The sequence below is a fragment of the Cucumis melo genome, chromosome 5, assembly GCF_025177605.1.
Source record: "Cucumis melo cultivar AY chromosome 5, USDA_Cmelo_AY_1.0, whole genome shotgun sequence".
Classification (NCBI taxonomy): domain Eukaryota; kingdom Viridiplantae; phylum Streptophyta; class Magnoliopsida; order Cucurbitales; family Cucurbitaceae; genus Cucumis; species Cucumis melo.
In genome coordinates this window covers 26,269,390-26,289,223 of record NC_066861.1, presented here as the reverse complement: position 1 = coordinate 26,289,223, position 19,834 = coordinate 26,269,390, and the positions used below count along the sequence as shown (strand labels likewise).

At 33.2% G+C, this 19,834-nt stretch overlaps 2 protein-coding genes across 5 annotated transcripts; both read left to right on the top strand.

The window, feature by feature from the left end:
* The first annotated feature begins 2,105 nt into the window (after nt 1-2,105).
* Nucleotides 2,106-12,099, top strand: LOC103494405 (ATP-dependent DNA helicase Q-like 1). Of its 3 annotated transcripts, XR_007820970.1 has the most exons (12): nt 2,108-2,296; nt 3,277-3,650; nt 3,932-4,192; nt 4,845-5,013; nt 5,307-5,395; nt 5,504-5,547; nt 6,795-6,909; nt 6,989-7,342; nt 7,885-8,109; nt 8,264-8,545; nt 11,558-11,628; nt 11,775-12,099. XR_007820970.1 is itself a non-coding variant. In XM_051084674.1 (10 exons), exons 1-10 carry the CDS (start codon nt 2,182-2,184, stop codon nt 8,372-8,374), a joined length of 1,806 nt encoding a protein of 601 aa, XP_050940631.1. In that variant the 5' UTR covers nt 2,106-2,181; the 3' UTR covers nt 8,375-8,779. The 3 variants fall into 3 exon arrangements, 2 of the variants coding, with proteins under 2 accessions (XP_050940631.1, XP_050940630.1); XM_051084674.1 differs by lacking the exons at nt 11,558-11,628; nt 11,775-12,099 and having other exon boundaries at nt 2,106-2,296; nt 7,936-8,109; nt 8,264-8,779; XM_051084673.1 differs by lacking the exons at nt 11,558-11,628; nt 11,775-12,099 and having other exon boundaries at nt 8,264-8,779.
* A 2,563-nt stretch (nt 12,100-14,662) lies between these two features.
* On the top strand, nt 14,663-19,614 carry LOC103494396 (uncharacterized). Of its 2 annotated transcripts, none has more exons than XM_008455535.3 (6): nt 14,663-15,121; nt 15,685-15,806; nt 15,947-16,002; nt 16,084-17,820; nt 17,906-18,023; nt 18,686-19,614. In XM_008455535.3, exons 2-6 carry the CDS (start codon nt 15,704-15,706, stop codon nt 19,351-19,353), a joined length of 2,682 nt encoding a protein of 893 aa, XP_008453757.2. In that variant the 5' UTR covers nt 14,663-15,121; nt 15,685-15,703; the 3' UTR covers nt 19,354-19,614. The 2 variants fall into 2 exon arrangements, with proteins under 2 accessions (XP_008453757.2, XP_008453767.2); XM_008455545.3 differs by having other exon boundaries at nt 14,664-15,121; nt 17,912-18,023.
* The last annotated feature ends 220 nt before the right edge of the window (nt 19,615-19,834 follow it).

The following is a 19,834-nucleotide window of genomic DNA, read 5'->3' as shown; positions in this document are numbered from 1 at the left end:
GTAGCTAAAATGCATAACTTGATGCTACTGATAATGACTGTCATTGTATTGATGTTGATGATGATGACTGAGATTATTATGTTGATGATTGATGATGATGACTGATGTTATGTTAATGACCGGTAGTATGTTGTTGATGATTGTTAATGCATGATATATTAATCACATGATTAAGGACGTTAAAGATTAATACTCATGCCATGTTATGATGTTATGTTATGCTACATGCTATGGATAGGGTGTTCTGTTAACTTTGTCTATTAGAGTCGTACTTGCATGGGTGTCCTTCGGGATCACCACCTATTTAGGACTGTGTGGTCCGACGGGACGCCAGTCTAGCATGGATATAGATATGATTCGAGTGATTTGACGGGGTCCTCGCATCCCGATTGTCTTAGTGTTACCCCCGGGTTTACTACAGACCAGCATGTCCTAGGTGCTCCCTCGGGACACCGAAGACCAGATTTTCGTTCCTACGGGAGCGCATGTTGCACGTGTTCGGGAACGTGCCAGAGATTGGGTACCATTTTCAGGACTCTAATGGGAAGTTAACAGACACCTAGCGGGACTAGTAGTAGGTCCCTTACTGAGTATATGTTTATACTCACTCTTTTTATGTTTAACATTTCAGGCGAAGGTAAAGGTAGAGGAAAGCTGGCGAGCGACAGAGAAGGATCCGTGACATGCCATATGGGGACTCAGTTTTGCTTCCGCGTTTATGTTTCAGTGTTTTAATATTCCGTTTTTAATGAAAAATTTATTCTTCCCTCGTTTCAAAAAGTGTCCTTGTCATTGTTTCTTTTTAGTAACGACCTCAGCTTAGTATAAAGAGTTGGGTCGTTACAATAAAAGCCGAAACGAATATTTGGTCAAATAAAATTAAATTGGAATATGATCAAGAGTGAACCAAAAAGATATACCATATTGATGCACATATTGATAATCCTATAGTGGAAAAACAACTAGACCTTCATTATTTATAAGATAGATAAGCCATTTCTTCCATTGTCAAATGATTTTTATACAATACTTCTTACTACCAAATAGGAGATGTGAAATATATAATCACCTTTAGAGCGTGTTGACAATTTTGATCACTCAAATAATTTATCATCACCTAATTTGTTTCATAAACTCGTTTTTTAAAGACATATGTTGAGTGGTCACTAAACACTGTAAACGGTGAACTAATGAACCAAATGTAGGAGCAAAATTTTAATCAAGAAAACGTTTACTTACTATTTCAAAATTGGTGAGGTTGGCTTCTTTAAAATACGGTCACTTTGGGTTGTTTGTTTTCTGATACTCTTTAAACAAGAAAGGAACACTTATGACAACAAGTTAATCTTCGTTGTTACAGGTTATTATGGTTGAAATAAATTTTGTGTTTAGAATATTGATTCATTTAGTTTGAGTTATAACAGCGTGTATTTAAAGTAAAAGTTATTTGAGGGCATATATATAATAACCCCATCTTGCTAAAACAAAAACTAATTTGCAATTCCCAATTTGTTATGCTCTACATCGTTTCAAAACTCCCTATTTATTATAATTTTTACTATTTGCTATCGTTTTTATTATTTTATATTATTCACTACATTGTTTACTATTTTATTATTAAATTGAAATAGTTTACGTCTCAAATCCATATTATTATAGTCAAAATTAAAATAATTTACATATCGAAGATAAACTATTTCAAACACCCGTTTTGATTTGAGAAAAAAAAAACCAAACATCGTAACAAATAATAATAATAAAAAAAATCGAAGCTAAAGCAGTAAAAAGTATAACAAAAGGTAAATATGATAGCTAACCCGTAGTGAGATAATTATAATAGGTAGCAATTTTTAGAATAATTATTAAGTATGTAACAATATTTTAAAAGAATCGCAAATATAGCAAAGTCTATCATGATAGACTTCTATCGTTGATAAACTCTCTTATGGTTTATCAACGATAGACTATCATTTGCTACATGGTGTATGAATGATAGACTCCTATCATAGATAGATTTTGACGAATTTTGTTATATTTACAATTTCGCTATATACTTAAATATTTTAAATATAATGATTACATTTTCTAAGTATCCCATTCGAAAAAGTGTTCCAAAAAGAAAAGAACACGCTTTAAATCCAAATTGCGCGGGAGGAAGAAGCTTCCACAGAACTCAGCAAGATGGGCGGACACGACTTGGACTTGGAGAGAGCTCGGTTGTTAAGCTTGGCAGCGGAACTCGGTTTTGATGAAGAATCGGCTGAGGCTTGCTTGGACCGCATAATCAACCTATATGGTAATTTCTTCCATCTCCACCCCATTTCCGAACCCTAAAATTGCACTTTCAGTTTCATCTCTATAACTATTTTTCTTACTGGAACGAGGACAAAGGAATGGAACATCGTTTAATCTATATTTCCTTGATTCTGAGACTGTACTGCAGGAATATGTATTTGGAAACATCTTAAACTAGCTCCCTTTTTAACTTATGGATTGAGTAAAGGAAATGTAATTCTTCGTATTCGTTCAGTTTTTTTTTTCACACCGAATGCATGTCACAGGAATTGATGGATAGTTTGAGTGAGAATGTGGTTATATCGACATGACATTTAATGTATTTAGCCATTATTATGTTCGATGGATCATAGAATTCCTGTTGAAGCAATTGAATTAGTTTTAAATTTTGCTTGCATGGTATACGTTGAAGGTAATCTGATGGGTTAACGGGTTGGATAATGTTATTAGATTTAGATTGACCAGTAATAGTACACCTTCTTGGGGAAAACCTTCCACTTCTACTGCAAGAATAAACTGAAAAATATCAGAGAAATTAAAACAAAGCAACAAAAACTAGGAACACAAGAATTAATGTGAAAACTTCAAATTGGAGAAAAAATCACAGACCAGAAAAAATTCACTATGTGAAAGATTATTACAATCACACAAAATAATTATTTCTCCCGATCAAATTACAAAAGCACACTCTCAAAGCTTTTATACTACCCACACACTTTAATCTCACTCTCAAACTAGAAAATACAAAAGAGACTTTAACTAAAGTTAGCACATCTAAACGTAAAGTGTTTCTAATTTGGATGATTTGAAACCGAAGGCATGGACTCCTTTTATAGTTGGATCCCTTGACTTCCTTGTACTTCTTCGATGCGGAATAACTGCACTTCTAAAACCCAACAATTTCAACTCTAATAGTTGAGCTATTCAAGTAAAAAGTTGGCACTGTCAGTTATTTGTTTATGTATGCGCTTCCTTTATCAGGTGACGATGGGAGAGAATTTGTCTCTGTTGAGCATTGTGGAGATGATTTTTTGGCTGCTCTGGCAGAGTCCGCTCCGGACAATGAGGAATGGGATGATTTACAGGCAATGGAGTCAGAAGCTTGTGGAGCTTTGGATATGATTCTGGATGAAAGTGTCCAGGAAAAAGATGGAGTTCAAAATGTTCATAACAGAGAATGCCCAATCAATATAATAGAGGATTCATCTGAAGCTGAGGAAAATCCAAATTTGGTTAATCTCGACTCTTCCAGCGATAGTGATGAAGATGTAGACTTCAACGCTTCAAAGAAGAGAAATCTTGATTCTACCACCTCTTATTGTTCCGATCAGGCTACTTCTATACTCACTTCAAGGGTAAGCGTCTTCAGTTGTCACACCGATGACTGATTTTCGTTATAATTTCATGAAAATTTATAACATTTTAAATATGAAAGTAAATGGTCAAAACTTTTTACTCTAGTTGCTTTAACATAGTACTCTGAAGTAGGTAAATGCAGGCCTAAACACAATATTTTTGGCTATTTTATTTTAGATCAAGGCAAGTAATGTATGAAGACATTTTAACTTATTTGGTCCTTGGTGACAGTGAAACTTTTAGCTTATTTGAAATACTGATTTAATAAGTTATGTTGAAGGCTAGCAAAAACAGCACTACTTGGGGTTCAATTTATTCAAGTCCAAGCGAAAGACAGTACTCTAGAACATCGGGGGCTGGACGCAAGACTCTTACTTATGAAGAGTTACAAACTTTGGATGATTTTGAATTAGCAAATGTTGTTATTTTTGGAAACAAGGCATTCCGACCTCTGCAACACGAGGCTTGTAAAGCAGCTGCATCAAAGCAAGATTGTTTTATACTAATGCCAACTGGAGGAGGCAAAAGCTTATGTTACCAGGTCATTTTTCTCTTACTTTCCTACACAACTTTAAAGATCAAGCATAGAAATAGATGGTTAACCAAATGTGTGAATTACAGTACAGCTGAGGCGGAGGCATTCATAACCAGTCATATCGGTTACTCTTTATCGTCATGCCTTTATTTAAGTTTATAGTTCATTCACTTTCTCTTTTTATGTATATGAAGGCATGCTAGGGTTTAAGTTGTTAGGATTTCTTTATTCCTGATGACTTTTACCTATCTTATTTTTTGAAAATCCTTTCATCGAGGAAGCTCTATCTCAAAAGATAGAGTAACAGAATAGTCTATGAGATTTAACATATATCTATAATAAATGTTACAAATTTTGGCTACCACGATCCCTTAAATCATCTGGCTGCTACTTTGCTTCCTGAATTATCCAAGGCATCTATGCCTGTGGTGTGGAATGTTGTAGACTAATGTCATCCATCTTGAGTGCATTATCCAGTCATTTTTTGCTTTAAGTATATTATTAAATTCTTATAGACATTTTTAATTTTTTTTTTAAAAATTTTATGTGAGTTTTGAAAACTGAAGAGGAGTTTTGAACGTTTTTTTGTTGATCATATGCATGGCCTTCCGCTTTTTCCACCCGTTTCATATTTTTACATTTAATTCTCTCTGTACAGCTGCCTGCAACAGTTCAACCAGGTGTTACTGTTGTCATATCTCCCCTCCTTTCCCTAATTCAAGATCAGATAATCACATTAAACCTCAAGTTTGGAATTCCATCGACATTCTTAAATTCTCAACAAACTTCTTCTCAAGCAGCTGTTGTCCTACAAGAATTGAGGCAAGGTTTACTTCTTTCTCAAGGCATGATCTTTGGTAGTGTTTTAAATTTAGTAAATTTATGTCCACATTTCTATAATGTATATGATGTATAGTATTCAGAAAGCCATTTCTTATCTCAGGGAGAATTATATGCATACTACTCTACTTGGATACTTTTTTATTGTTTCCGGAGTTTTTAGGGTCAAGCCTCTTTGAGAAAACATGTTGCCGTGCTTTAAGTAATTATATGTGGAAAGCTTCAGACACTCCTTGTGCATATTTTCAATTTGCGTTTTCTTTTCTCATTTGTAGGAAAGATAAACCTTCATGCAAGCTCTTGTATGTGACTCCTGAGAGAATAGCGACTCACTCATTTTTGGAGATTCTTAGATTCATGCATATGAAGGTGACCTGTCAGAACTTGCTAAATTAATCTGAAGAAATATTTATTTCCAACGTAAGATTTCCAAAATATTCTCTTACAAATAATTTCAAGTTTAAAATGTAATGACAGAAACAACTTGCGGGTTTTGTTGTTGATGAAGCACACTGTGTAAGGTATGGCATGCTCTTTGTTTAATTTGTTAACTTTTTGATGAATTAGATTGCTTGTAAGTCTTGGAATATAGATGATACCCTAATTTAAGCAATGGGCACTCCATCAACTTTTATTTATTTATTATTGGTCTTTTTAATGTAGGACACAAGACAAATTGTCAAATTATAATCAATTGAAAGAGGAGAACACAGCCTAAAGGCCTTAAGGATGAGAGGTCGCTGAGGCTAAATCAAAGTTTTGAGAAAGGAAGATTGTCAATCTAAATTAATGAGATGACATTGTGTATAACAAAAAGAATAGCGTAAAGCACTAGACGTAGAGGCTGTTAACTGTACACTTTAAAGAAAAAAAAGAAGATTAAAGAAGATCATTTGAAGAGGACTTATCAAAGAACAACTGACTATTCTATTCGCACTGCACTTCAAAGTCCTAGCTTTCTCCTTAAACCACAAACTATAGAGAAACTCAAAAAAGCTAGCATTATCATCTTTGGTGTCGTCTTTGGATTCTATCCACAGTGTTGAGAATACTGTGAGCTAGGGACAATAAGAAAAATTTCACTTTCTTGGGGCTGTTTCCTTCCCAAAGCTGCACTCCATCCATTTTTGAAGAAGCACCAGTATCAACGAAGAACTAACACATACATCAATCTAATTGGTTATTTAGACCCCACTCTGTAGCCATTTTGTTTTTAGAAATTAAGCTTACAGACATTACTTCCACCTCTAACTTTCTTCCTTTGTGTCAACATTCTACTAACGGTTTAAAAAACCAAGTGAAAATTTGAAAACTAAAGAGAATGCTTTTTAAAAGTTGTTTTTGTTTTTAGAAGTTGGCTAAAAATTCAACCATTGTATTTAAGAAATATGCAGATCATTGTAAGACATAAAGAGGAAATAAACTGAATTTTCAAAAATCAAAAACAAAAGGTGAAATGATTACCAAATGAGGTCTTAGTGTTCCAATTTTAAGATCATCAGTAATCTGTTTACACGAGGAAGCATGATAATCTGTATAGTAGGTTTTTGCTAATTGTACATGTCTTCTGAAGTATTATATCAAATTGTTGGAGGTTGTGTTGTGTGAAACTGGAGTAGATAATTAGCAGATAAATGGGAGAGAACTTCTTAAATGGGTTTAGAATTTTAGTAAAAAGCTAAATGTGGTGGGATAGATAAATCAGGTTAGTCTTACCTTGATATGATAATTATGCCATAAACTGCTTTCTGTTTTTCCAATGATGCAGCCAGTGGGGACATGACTTTCGCCCAGATTATCGAAATCTAGGATGTCTTAAGCAAAATTTCCCTGATGTTCCAGTGATGGCCCTGACTGCAACAGCAACACACTCAGTTCGCGAGGTAACAAGGGATGCCTTAGACCTGACATTTTCTGTTTTGCTTGGAATTGTATTTTCTCATTTCAATCTATATGCTGCAGGATGTACTAAAAGCTTTAAGAATCCCTCACGCACTCATCCTTGAAAGAAGTTTTGACAGGCCTAACCTGAAGTACGAAGTAGTGTGTAAGACAAAAGAGCCTCTGGTGCAGCTTGGACAGTTCATACTGGAACGTTTCAAGAACCAGTGTGGAATTGTGTATTGTCTTTCAAAAAGTGAATGTGTAGAAGTATCAGAATCTCTAAATAAAAAATTTAAAATCAAGGCAGCATATTATCATGCTGGTTTAGCTGCTCGACAAAGAGTTTTGGTACAGAAGAAATGGCATGTGGGGGATATCCAGATTGTTTGTGCTACAATTGCCTTTGGCATGGGGATAGACAAGCCAGATGTTGTAAGTTCATTTTATTTGTCACCATCGTAATACGAATTTTAGAGTTTGGTTTTGACATTGCATGAATGAATGAATTACAATGACTTCCTTGGATATAGGTACTGTGTCAATGAACTTCTCTCTGTCTCTGTCTCTTTCTATAGCACTCCTACAAATTATTGGATTAAATACCACAGCTTTCTTTTTGTCCTGAAAGTTAGGAATTTGTTTCTTTTTTGGTGTTAATCTCTTCTGAAAAGTCGACTTGAAAGTGGTCTAAATGGTAGCTTTGGAAACTTGGCCGATTTCTTTCACGATGCTTGATGCCTACAAGTAAGGCTATGGTCCAAAATCTGCCTCTTTCGTATCCACCACCCTTCAAATTAATCATTGCTTTATGAATTTGTAGCTGCCCTCAATTGCTGTAAAACTTTTCCTATAGGCTTATCTTAGATCCAACTCTCATTTTTATGCTTAAGCATGTTCTATTACTTGCTATATGTATTCATTTGGTCATTATTACATTATTCATCACCCTTTCATTTCTTCATGTATTTGTCCAGCGGTTTGTTATTCACAATACAATGTCAAAATCAATTGAAAGCTATTATCAGGAATCAGGAAGAGCTGGAAGGGATGGTTACCCTGCTTCATGTATTGTCTTGTACCAAAAAAAGGATTTCAGCCGAGTGGTATGCATGTTACGCAATGCTCAAGGATTTAAAAGTGAAAGTTTTAAGATGTCAATGTCACAAGGAAAGAAAATGCAACAGTTCTGTGAACTCAAGGTTAGTAACTCCATTTCACCATCCAACAAATGCTTTTCCATTATCATCCTTAATTCATCACCATGACAATTCCTGCCCCATTAGCTTTAGTATTTTAAAACCTTGATTTGTTGATGCAAACTCATCTTCCTGAATTTGTGGCAAAATTTCACAGGATGAATGTCGGAGACAAATGTTGCTTCAGCATTTTGGAGAGTCATTTGATCGAAAAGCATGCAAATATGGCTCTAATCCATGTGATAACTGTCTTAAGAAGTCTTCCTGATAAGCATATGACATTATTAGCCGTTAAAGGCGATTGCAAACTGAAGACCATCTCACCTTAAATCATGGGACAACATTTCAGACCTATGTTATTGGGTCAAGGTGCCTTTTAGTGCAGGCTGGAAATTGATTCTTCTTGACTACAAACTTGCCTGTCCGCTTCACAATCCAGGTATTCTGCTAAATCCATTATTTTGATCACATTTGCTCTATCACTGGCATTATGATTTGTATTTGAGATAATAAAAAAAAATTTCCCCTCACTTAATCCTTATTATTTAGAGTAGTCAAGGGTTCGTACTTGTTTATTCAGTTCCCTTGCCTCAGCACATTTTCATACGGTTACTACAAGTCTTTCTTTGCAAATACTGTCTAGTTGTGAGTGAAACTCAATACACATTATTCTTTTGCTCCATTGTCCCTTTTTAGTAAAGCGAGCAATGAGTTGATTCCCAATAACAATAATGGGTAGTTTATACTTTTTTTTTTTTAACGAAAACGAGATCTTTTGTTGAAATAATGAAAAGAGACTAATCAAAATACAAATGTAGATACCAAATAAAATAAAACTTTGAACAAACGAGAAGCAAAACTAAATTTGAGCTGGTAAAAGAGTAATGCCAAATGTCTTGAATAGAATAATCTGCAAACAATGTGGAGAGAGAACACCATGAAGAAGCTTTAACTTGAGCTACTTCGTAACGAGCAAACCAAGATACAATCTTTTCTTGGTGGTCGATCATGGTGCTTCGTAACCTTTTGAAGAATATCAAATTTTGGTTCTAAAAAATAGGCCAATTGGGACAATAAAGTCCTGTGATTTACTTTTTGGAAAAATATCAGACTTCATTTCTAAAGGCTAGAGATTTTTTCTTTTGAGATAATACTGTTTGGAACCGATTAGAGAAATAGTCTCTGGAAAATAGTTAACCACATTTTTTTGTTTTGTTTTTGTTTTTGTTTTTATGATAAAATAAAATGAAAAACAATTTAGCCTGTTGATGGTTTGTTTTTTTTTTGTTTGTATATCTTTAATTTTTGAAAATTTTAGTTCATACAAGATTAAGAACTTAGATTTTTAAGGCACCTCAATTTCTAGAAGACATAAGAAGCATAGGGCGTTGATTTTCTTATTTCTTATTTTATGTTTATGTTTACGTTTATACGTACGTATGATTATTTTGGATATGCGCAAATATTTGTACTAGCTTTTGCACACATCGACTAGTAAGTATGTACATATAAATTTTTTTCGTTTCTTAAATTCATGTAGTCTTTCTTTTTCTGTGCTTTCTAAATTAGTCCATTTTAGTTTTATTTGGACAAAAATTCATCTACTAAAGAAATTAATTGAACCAAAACGTGACTGTAAAGTGTCTGCATATTTATCTTCATAAGTTCCAACTTGAAATTTTAGAGTACTCAACACGTTTGATTCTTTTAATATAAAAAGGGAATATATTTTTGTATTATTATAATAATGATAACTAAACATCTTTTCATTTTAAATCAAAATTTGAATGAATTAATTGCACCTATTCTATATATATATATATATATATATATATATATATATATATATATATATATATATATATATATATATATAAATCTCTATTAGTAACGTAAAAAGATAGTCATACCATTTGTACAAATGAGCATAATTATTTAAATGTTGGATAACATTTTAATTGATCTCGTATGCACTAGTTTTATACATTAATGTATAAGAGAATTGACAAAACATAATATGATTTCATATGAATTTATTTAGGTCGCGTGTTCGATTCAAATTGTTATTTCTAGTCATAACTTATTGAATCAATGGACCCCTCAATAATATTCAATATATAAGTAATAGCAAAAAGAAGTAAAAAATTATAGTAACTCAAATAATATCAATATATATATATATATATATATCGTATATGAAAGGTTGTGAACTACCATCATAATTTAGCTTGAAAATAAAAATAAAAAATAATAAAATACTTTGAATTTTACTAATTGAATTAGGGTAAATAACTACTTAATAATTATATTTTTATGTTAAAATATTATAGGATCAGAGAGATTATTTGGTGAGATTATGAAATGAGACGTAAATTAGTCTGGACCATAGGGGTGGATGGGAATGGACGTATAATATAATCCTTTTAAAATTGAAGTGGTACCAAATTGCATGTTAGTTTTGGCAAGAGGCCAATCATTGGCTCTACCGACTCTATTTGTTTGTCAAGAATCTATTTTTTATTTTTTCATCTCAAATTTGTATTGGATTATTATTATTATTAGAAATAAAATCTATGATCTTAGATTCCATAATTAAATACAATTTAAAGTGTTTTAGCGTAATTAAATACAACCTATAAAAGGAAGATTGGATATTTTGCAATTACTAATCATTGTACTACTAATTGATTGGATTCTTTTAAATGTTCGACCAAAATAAGTTACTTGATGGTTTGAAAATATTGTTGGTTCATTTTGATTCTTGTATTTTTTAGTAACTTTTATTCTTTATCGTCAATGTATTTATAAAATAGCTAATTAGTTAAACTGCGCAAAGAGTTAAACAAACCTTACAACATTACAAAGAACTGGAGGACATTATAGCTATCCTTGGGTTGGACGAATTATCCGAAGAGGATCGCTTAACCGTAGCACGAGCACGAAAAATTGAGCGTTTCTTATCACAACCTTTTTTCGTAGCAGAAGTATTTACCGGTTCTTCGAGTAAATACGTTGGCCTAGCAGAAACAATTAGAGGGTTTAAATTAATCCTTTCCGGAGAATTAGATGGTCTTCTCGAACAAGCCTTTTAATGTATTTGTTTTTAAAAGAAGTCCGTTCTTATGACTACATCGTAAGAAATCACATGATGAAAAATAAAGGAACCAAACTTATGAATCGATATTAGAGATGATAGTCGGTTCGATTTTGTATCACCCGAAACTGACATTAACTTTTTGAAAATACAACGTTTACAATAAACCAACATCAAACAGACGAAAGCAAAAGAAATTATTATACCGAAATGACTGTATTTCATCAATCGTTTACGTATTTACATCAATAAGTGGATGGTGAAACTCTATATCTAGGAATAATAGTTTACTCATTATCTCATTCAATTTATTTATTTGTTGGCATTAGTGTTTGACTTTGGAACAAATATTTATAGTTGCAAGAGCTAATGACTACACATTTCAAGAAGGAAAATGAGGAGTCCAAGTTTCTCTCTCATACTTGATGGTAATCTCTTCTAAATTTCTTCAGCCCTTTTACTACATTTTTAGCAAAGTATCTTTTAGGTTTTGATCCTTTCTTTGGTATTCTAACCTATTTCTATACCTCCTATCTATGGTATATTTTGGATGGGATGGTGCCTTTCGTGTTAGGATGGCTTTGCTCGTGATGCTTAGACTCATGTGAATAAGTGACATATCCAGAAATAAAGAATGTGACTTGAATATGGGTTTAGAGAGGATTGGATGACTATGGGCTAGCTACTAGTATTAGTATTATTTCAAGAGCATGAAGTTGAGGGGAGACCTATACTAAATTTGTCGATGATGTACATAAATCTTTTATTTTCGACGTTACTTGTATCATATTTTATTTGGTTTGTTTGATTATTTGTTTGGTATAGTTTAAATGATTAGATGCTCCTAGTGATTACTATTACCAATAATTTAAGGGACTCTAACTCATTAATCTTTTTTTCTTTGGATTTATTGAAACTTCCAATTTCTATAATATCTTGAATTTTAGCTTCATGACTTTGAATGTTCTTATGAACATATTATGGTAAAAGATGAGTCGAATTTATATGCTTTTTTGTCTCGAGACATTTCGCCTATGAGTTTAAAAACTCGTTGTGTTACTTAGAGTCTAAGAAGTTCGAACTTGAAAGTTCATAATTGAATTTTTTAAAATCAGAAATAAAACTTGTACCCAAAACCGAAGTTTAAATGTTATGTAAAATTTTGTTTTTTCTCCCTTTTGAACAATGAGAAAAAAAAAAGGTCAATTGAAATCTCTCACCAAATTTAATTTATAGAGCATCTAATTTCACCAGTTTAAATTATTTGTGGCTTTATGAATAATTTTGTTCATATTTTCTCAACCATTCTCTTAAAATTATTGTACCAAATAGGAAAGAAAAACTATTCTCAAATAATTGAAGCCAACAATAAATATATTAATTTCTCTTTTTGTTACCTAATTGAACTTACAAGTTATTACTCTAAATAGATTTGTTTCTGCTTTTAAAATTAGTAAGTACACATTTTTTTTAAGAAATAATGTTGTTATTATTAAATTTTGAAACATATAAATTAAACGTATCTTGGCTATCGATTTAAAGATTGGATTATCATTGTACTAAAAGAAAACCATAATTTCGTATTTTGAATTTTTATCGATGAATTTGTGACGAAAGTCTACCCAAAGGTGATAGAATTTAAAATTTAGTTTATTAAAAGTATTAATGAAAAATAAGTTATATATATCGATAGAATCTGAAATTTTGTTATATTTTATAAATATTTTAAATTATTTTTAAAAATTATAATTTAAGCAATAAATATAACATCAAAAACCAATTATTGTTGTTTTTGGTGAAAAGTTGAGAACTTCAATTATCCAAAAATATAAAATTGTTTGATCATCCCAAAATTTCCATCAACCAATAAGAAACCTTATTTGATTTATGTTTTGAAATTTGAAATGTTTATTATATGTAACCAAAGGAAAGAGAAAGAATGAAAGAGACAATAATTTAAACAAATTGGTAAAGTAATTCATTCCCTAAGCTTCTCTTCTTCATCATCAATATAGAAACCAACGGTCAAGATTTGATGTGTTCAAAAATGGACTTATCACATAGGGAGAGATTTAGAGTATTATTACACTTTCAAAATAGTTTTTTGGTTCTTTGTTAAGAGTTTGAATTCATGCAATTTTTTCGTCTATCAAGTTTAGGATATTTTGTGATTCTGTAATGTATTTCTTTTCGGATTGGTTTATTGTGAGAATATTTATTTATAATTTCGTATATGAGTTGTATCTGTTTTATTTTATTTTTAGTTTATTTTAAATTGTTATTGATGTTAATACTAAGATGCTACTTGTGATGCTGTTTTATTCTACTCAACGTTATTAGATTTTGCTTCAAGATTCTAGTTAAGAAAAAGAAAAAGGTAAATAGTGGAGGAGTCGAAGAGGGGATGTAAGAGATTTGAGTTTCGGAAGAAAAAAAAATTAGTTTTTTAGGTTTATTTGATAAACGTGTTGGTTTTAAATGTTGGCATAAAAGATATATGAAATAAATTAACAATATTTCTTAGTTATTTATGAATTAAAATAATATGATGAATCGATAACTTAATTATCTTAATATAAAAGTCACATCGTCATCAACCAGAGTTTAGCTCATCTGACAGTTGCACGTACATAAGGAAAAAGACAAGGGATCCATGTTCAAATTTCCTCGGCCCCAATCTATACTACAAAATGTTACACTCATCATTCATTTTTTTTAATAATTTTAAGTATTTAGTCCTTTAATGTTTCTTTTTTCTTTTCAAAATTGTAAATAAAAATGGTACGTTGGAAATCTCACATGCACTCATCCATGTGGATCTCTTGCAAGCTTGGATGTTGACTCACTCTCTTGGTATGATCTCATTTTCTAGGGTGTGTTTATTTGAAAGTTTCTCTCGCTAGTACAATGCCTAGCCGGACATATCTTGATCCTAAGTTAGTTGAATTGTGTTAAACTAATCTCATGGTTTTCATTGAGATATTACGTACTACTTTTTCTTTGAGTTGGTTGACAATACTATTTATAATACCCTCCCTTTAACACTTGTTTGTGATTATATGTAAATCCAGTGATGTTAGCTTATCCAGTAACGATCCTCAAGATAGTAGGTTGCTAGATTAAGTGCAACCCCATTCTTTCCGTGGAGCTCGACTTCACAGATAAAATACTAATAATTTTATTAAAAAAATATAATATATAAATACCATATATATATATATATATATATAAAAGTCAATAAACAAAATTTTATTAGAAAAACCTAACAATAAATTAAAAAGAAATTAAAGTGACAAAAGTTGCATTTGAGAATATAAAGAGTAAAAATTCAATAAACATGTATGTTGCACAAAAAAAATTCAAAATATATTAGTTTTAAAATTTAAAATTGTGTGTGTGTGTTTTTTTACTAAGGTGGGACCCATGTAGAAGTTTGGTTAGTCCCTTTGGTGTGGAAAGCAATATGGGCCAAAGCACAAAACCTTCTTGCTTCTCACATGGCAGTAGAGAGAGAAGGATTAGCATTCAAGTGAGAACTTCAGAGAGGGCACAGAGAGAAAGGAAAAAAAAAAGCACAGGGGAAGGAGGAGGAGCCTTCAATTCCTTAAATTTTTCCACCTCAAACACCGTTTTTTAAGCTTCCTCTCTCTTCTCTCTCTCTCTCTCTCTCTCTCTCTCATTCTGCCATTTTTAAATGCTCCATCTTCCAACCTGTCTTTTGCTTTCTCTTTCGTCTCCACTGCTTCACTACTGCCGATCTTCAGTTTCACCTTTTTTTTTTTTTTCTTTCCTAAACCACACCCTTTTGCTCAATTTTTGTACCCTTTTTCTTAGATCTGTGTTTCATGCTTTCTTTCATCACTTCTGCCCGTTTTTTGGTGGCAAACTTGCGGTTTTGAAATGGGATCTGTTTGCTGAGAGGTATGTGTTTTGTTTCCATTGCAATGACTTGAGTTTTTGGTTCTGTTTGTAATTTGAAAGAGTAACGGATTGGTGATTTTTTTCATGGATTGAGGATTATACAATTTGGGTTTGGAGAATGTGGCTTTAGTAGATTGTGGGTTTTTGGTGAAATTTGTCTTAGAACGGCGATGACACATTTTGATGAACTGTTGGTCTTTAGTGGTGTTTTTTCATTTGTTTTTACTTTGGCCAATTTGGGTTGCTTTATTATGAAGCTAAATGTTTTTTTTATTGGAGGATGATTTAGATTTCCCTAGCTTTACATCTCTTGTTGTAAGATTAGGGTTGTGTAGAAGGCTCATTGGACTGGAACAAGAAATGTGTATGTTTATAGTTGTTGCTTGTTCTCTCTTCTTCTTATTCTTCACACTTCTTACTGTTTAAATAGTTAAGTATCGGTTCAATCTCCTATGTTCTTTGATTATGCTGTTGGGATAATGTGTGAGATAAATCCTGAGAAATTTATGGTTATGGATTCTGTTTTTGTTTTCCCTGTTGTGAAAATAATGGCTGTTGTCCAGGCCTTTTGCTGATTAGAAGATGGAGGTTGAGAAGAAACGCTCGAAAGGAGGCTTTCTTAACTTATTTGATTGGAATGGAAAATCTAGGAAGAGGTTGTTCTCAAGCAGCAATGAGTTATCTGGTACATAATATTTTTTGGCTTATGTTATTTCAAGGTTCTTTGCTTGTTTTATCCTTATAGTGGAATGAATCAAATGAGTGTTGAAGAGACTCTTTGCTTTGTTTATTTCATTTTTTGATCCTTTTGTTTTGCCAAAAAAGGACTGAAGCAAGGAAAAGAAAATGTCGATAATTTGTCAAAGTCACGGCTCTTTCAGGTGAGAACTGCCACCAAGATGCGTTTTTTCTTCTGCTTTCATTTTCATTACCGTCTTTATTGGATGATTCCCTATCTGCAGTTAGAGGCAAGCGAAGATGGAGCAAGTTCTAGCTATAAATTAAATGGTGATTGGGATTTTTCTTTGACCAAAACCAGTGAAGAAAAATGTGGGGGCCGAGTCCCCAGTGTAGTTGCTAGACTTATGGGGTTAGATTCATTGCCGTCTAGTGTACCTGAGCCTTGTTCTACCCCGTTCTTAGAATCCCACTCTGTCAGGGCATCATCTCATCATGATAACAGTAATGGGTTATGGAACAGTCATTCTATGGAATATATAGATATGCCTAACAAACTGGAGAGGTTTTCTGGGAATCTCTTAGACTTTAGGGCGCAAAAAGTACCGAAGAGTCCGATTGAGAGATTTCAAACTGAAGTATTGCCTCCCAAGTCTGCTAAATCTATACCTATAACTCATCATAAGTTGTTATCTCCTATCAAGAGCCCTGGGTTTACTCCAACGATGAACACAGGGTACTTAATGGAGGCAGCTACCAAGATAATTGAGGCAAGTCCAAGGAAAACTGTGAAGAGTAAAATGACACCAATTACCAATTCATCAATGCCGTTGAGAATACGGGATTTGAAAGAGAAATTGGAAACTGCACGCAAGTCATCAGGGATTGAAAAATCAACAGAAAATTATATTGGCAAGTATAGAAAAGGGAAGGCGGCTAGTGAACGGAATTATAGTGGATCAGAACATCTTTTAGTGTCGAGGACAGAATCTACTGGAGGTGATAGAAGTAATACCAACACTTCAAAAGATAAAGGAAAACCAGTTTCCCTATCAGTTCAAACTAGGGGCAATCTTCAGAATAGAGGGGACTCTACTTCTTGTACTGACAGGAGTTCAATGGATAGGAAAGAACATACTGAAGTAAAATCAAGCCAACTTTTCAAGAGCCAGCCTGGCATTCAGAAAACTGTGCAGAAGAGAACCATGAAGAGGAATAACAATGTTCTTGCACAAAACAATCAAAAGCAGAATTCTGTACCGAACAAAGAAAAATTGCCTACAAAACCTCCAGTCTTGAATCAGCCTGTCAAAAGGACTCAGTCTTCTAATTCTCACCTAGGTTCTAGGAGAAATGTAAATAAGGTTGGTACAAACTCGGAAGTTGAATCGAAAATCACACGCACAAGAGAAACAGATGCTAAAAAAGATTTTGCATCTTCCAAGAAAAATGCTGCCTCACGGAAGAAAAGATCTGTCAGTCAGGATGTTAGCAGTGAAGGGACTTCTGTATCCAATGCTTTGATCCACGACAGTGAGAGATCTGTCAAATATAATATTGCTGTTGATGGTTCAACAAACGGTGATGAAAACAGGAAGCTGGGAATGGACATTGTTTCTTTTACGTTCACATCCCCTCTGAAGAAGTCTATATCTGAACCTCACTCAGAGGAGGATGTGAAAATTAACCACAGTTTGGTCTTTGACTCGTGTAGTGAGAACAATTATTTGCAGAATCTACCATCAATTTCACCCAATTTAAACGTCTTAAATGGCGATGCTTTAAGTGTTCTGTTGGAGCGAAAACTTCAGGAATTAACATGTAGGGTTGAGTCCTCTCAATCATACATGGCCAGAGAAGGCATTTTTGCTTGTTCCGAGTCCAATTCACAAGACGTTTTTTCCACTTCAGAATGTTCTAAAAAAGAGAATGACGTAAGCTGCAGATATTCGGATAGCGCCCATGATTGTGAACACTTGTCAAATGATAGCAACAAACTGATAGCCGATAAATGGCAGCAGGTACTGAAAATTGAGTTATGGTCATTTGAGTTGTGAATTATCAATTGTTCCTCGACACCTCTTTCTATATACTAAACTCTTCCAGTTCCAGGGAGTAAAAGAAATGAAAGAACCCGAAGATAGCAACAACACTGAAACAGTTACCATGAGTGGATCTTCAGTTGAGTATGAATTTTCCCCGGATGATGGAAATAGTATCCATGGTAAATCTCTCTCTTTCTCTCCCGGAAAATTGAGTCGTGTAGTACATCCTCCGAATCAGAAACAAATTTCACTGCAAAATTTCTCATGAAAACTGCAATTTTTAATTTGGGATAAAAGCAACAACTTACGTTGAGAAAAACAAGATCCTAGGTACAAGAATGGACTGTAGCTAGCTATAAAAAATTAAGAATTGATAAAAAAGAGAGAATATACAGGCACACAACAAAACCAGCCCACAAAACACAATGTCCAACTATTAGCAAACTGCATAATGAGTTTCGCATGCAATTTAAATGGAAATTGAAGTTCATTTCTAGATTTATTTAGTATTATTTTTTATTAACACAACTTCTTGAAAAGATATTAGAAATTTGCATCAAACTGAAGGGAATATAGGAACAATTATTGAAAGTCGCTACCAAGATATGGCTATTCCTTCTTACATTTGGTTCATTTTGGTCAAAACATAATTTTGAACCTCCTGTGCATTTAATGGCATAAAATCATCAGCTATATTTTTAGAGTTTCCTTGTATTATTTCTTGAAAAGAAGAAACATTGCAAAGTTAGTGAATATGAGTAGGGAAAAGAAAAAAAAGGAATACTGCCCAAGTTTGTGAAAATCTGCTGGTATTGACCCTTTTTTTCTGGGTTGTCTTCAGTTCAACATGGTGATAAAATCAAGTTAGACCCAACAAATCTCTACCCAAGAATTCTTGGCGAGACACCAATATTTGACTCCGCGTCAAGCATTGACGAGGGAGACAAGTATGGAACTCTGTCGCCTACAATGACAACTCCAATAAACTACAACATCTATAGATCAGATGATTGGGAACTGCAGTATGTGAGAGATGTTCTAACCAAAGCCGAGCTAGCATTTGAAAACTTCACATTAGGTGTTACCCCGACGGTGATTGCTTCTAGTCTCTACAACAATCTAGAGACTGATGAAAACATCAAGAACAGTGATGAACCAGAACATTTCAAGCTTGAACGGAAGGTTCTGTTCGACTGTGTCAATGAATGTCTGGAACTAAAGCTCAAACAAGTAGTAGTTGGAAGTTCCGAAACATGGGTTCCATGGACAAAACTGTTTGAAAATGATTGTCTGGGAGATGAATTATGGAAAGAGATAGAGAGTTGGAAATGTATGGAAGAATGGATGGTAGATGAACTTGTGGACAAGGATATGAGTACCCAACATGGGAAATGGCTAAACTTTGAACAAGAAGCATCTGAAGAGGGAGTTTTGATTGAGAGAGGGATATTAACTTCTTTAGTTGATGAATTGGTCAGTGATTTGCTGATCATTGGAGGAAATGCTTAATCCTTTTTTTTTTTTTTTTTGTTAACTTGTTGATGATGTAAAGTGGTCAGATGGTGAGTCTCTGTTATGATTTTTTTTCCTTCTTGGAAAAGAAAACTTGTCATAGTGATTGTCCTCCTTGCTGTAGTGTAGAGATGGTGGTGGTGGTACTGATGGATTTCCAGAAAAATATTGCAGAGGAAGCTCTGATATCTGGTTTCAAGTACTTTCCATCTTCATTAACATTGTTTTTTTTTTTTATAACAATATTTCTTTTTACAATTCTTACTCTTACTCTAGGAAAATTGTAGGATTGTCGTTCTCTTCAAACTCAAAGGTGGGAGATGGGGAATTTTGTTTTTCAGGATGGAGACGAAAAGGTGACACCTCACATCTTTTATAGGGTCAGTTTAGATTAACCAGAGGAAAATTCATAACAATGATGAAATATTACTTGAGTCATTATATATATATATATATATATTTTGTTTAATTTTGTGGG

Excerpts from the sequence above, each read along its gene's own strand:
- LOC103494405 (XM_051084673.1), top strand. The coding sequence starts at position 2,182 with ATGGGCGGACACGACTTGGACTTGGAGAGAGCTCGGTTGTTAAGCTTG. Across the intron at positions 5,396-5,503 it reads TTAGATTCATGCATATGAAG|AAACAACTTGCGGGTTTTGT; the intron begins GTGACCTGTCAG and ends ATGTAATGACAG. Across the intron at positions 7,343-7,884 it reads GGATAGACAAGCCAGATGTT|CGGTTTGTTATTCACAATAC; the intron begins GTAAGTTCATTT and ends GTATTTGTCCAG.
- LOC103494396 (XM_008455535.3), top strand. The coding sequence starts at position 15,704 with ATGGAGGTTGAGAAGAAACGCTCGAAAGGAGGCTTTCTTAACTTATTT. Across the intron at positions 16,003-16,083 it reads CAAAGTCACGGCTCTTTCAG|TTAGAGGCAAGCGAAGATGG; the intron begins GTGAGAACTGCC and ends CCCTATCTGCAG. Across the intron at positions 17,821-17,905 it reads TAGCCGATAAATGGCAGCAG|TTCCAGGGAGTAAAAGAAAT; the intron begins GTACTGAAAATT and ends AAACTCTTCCAG.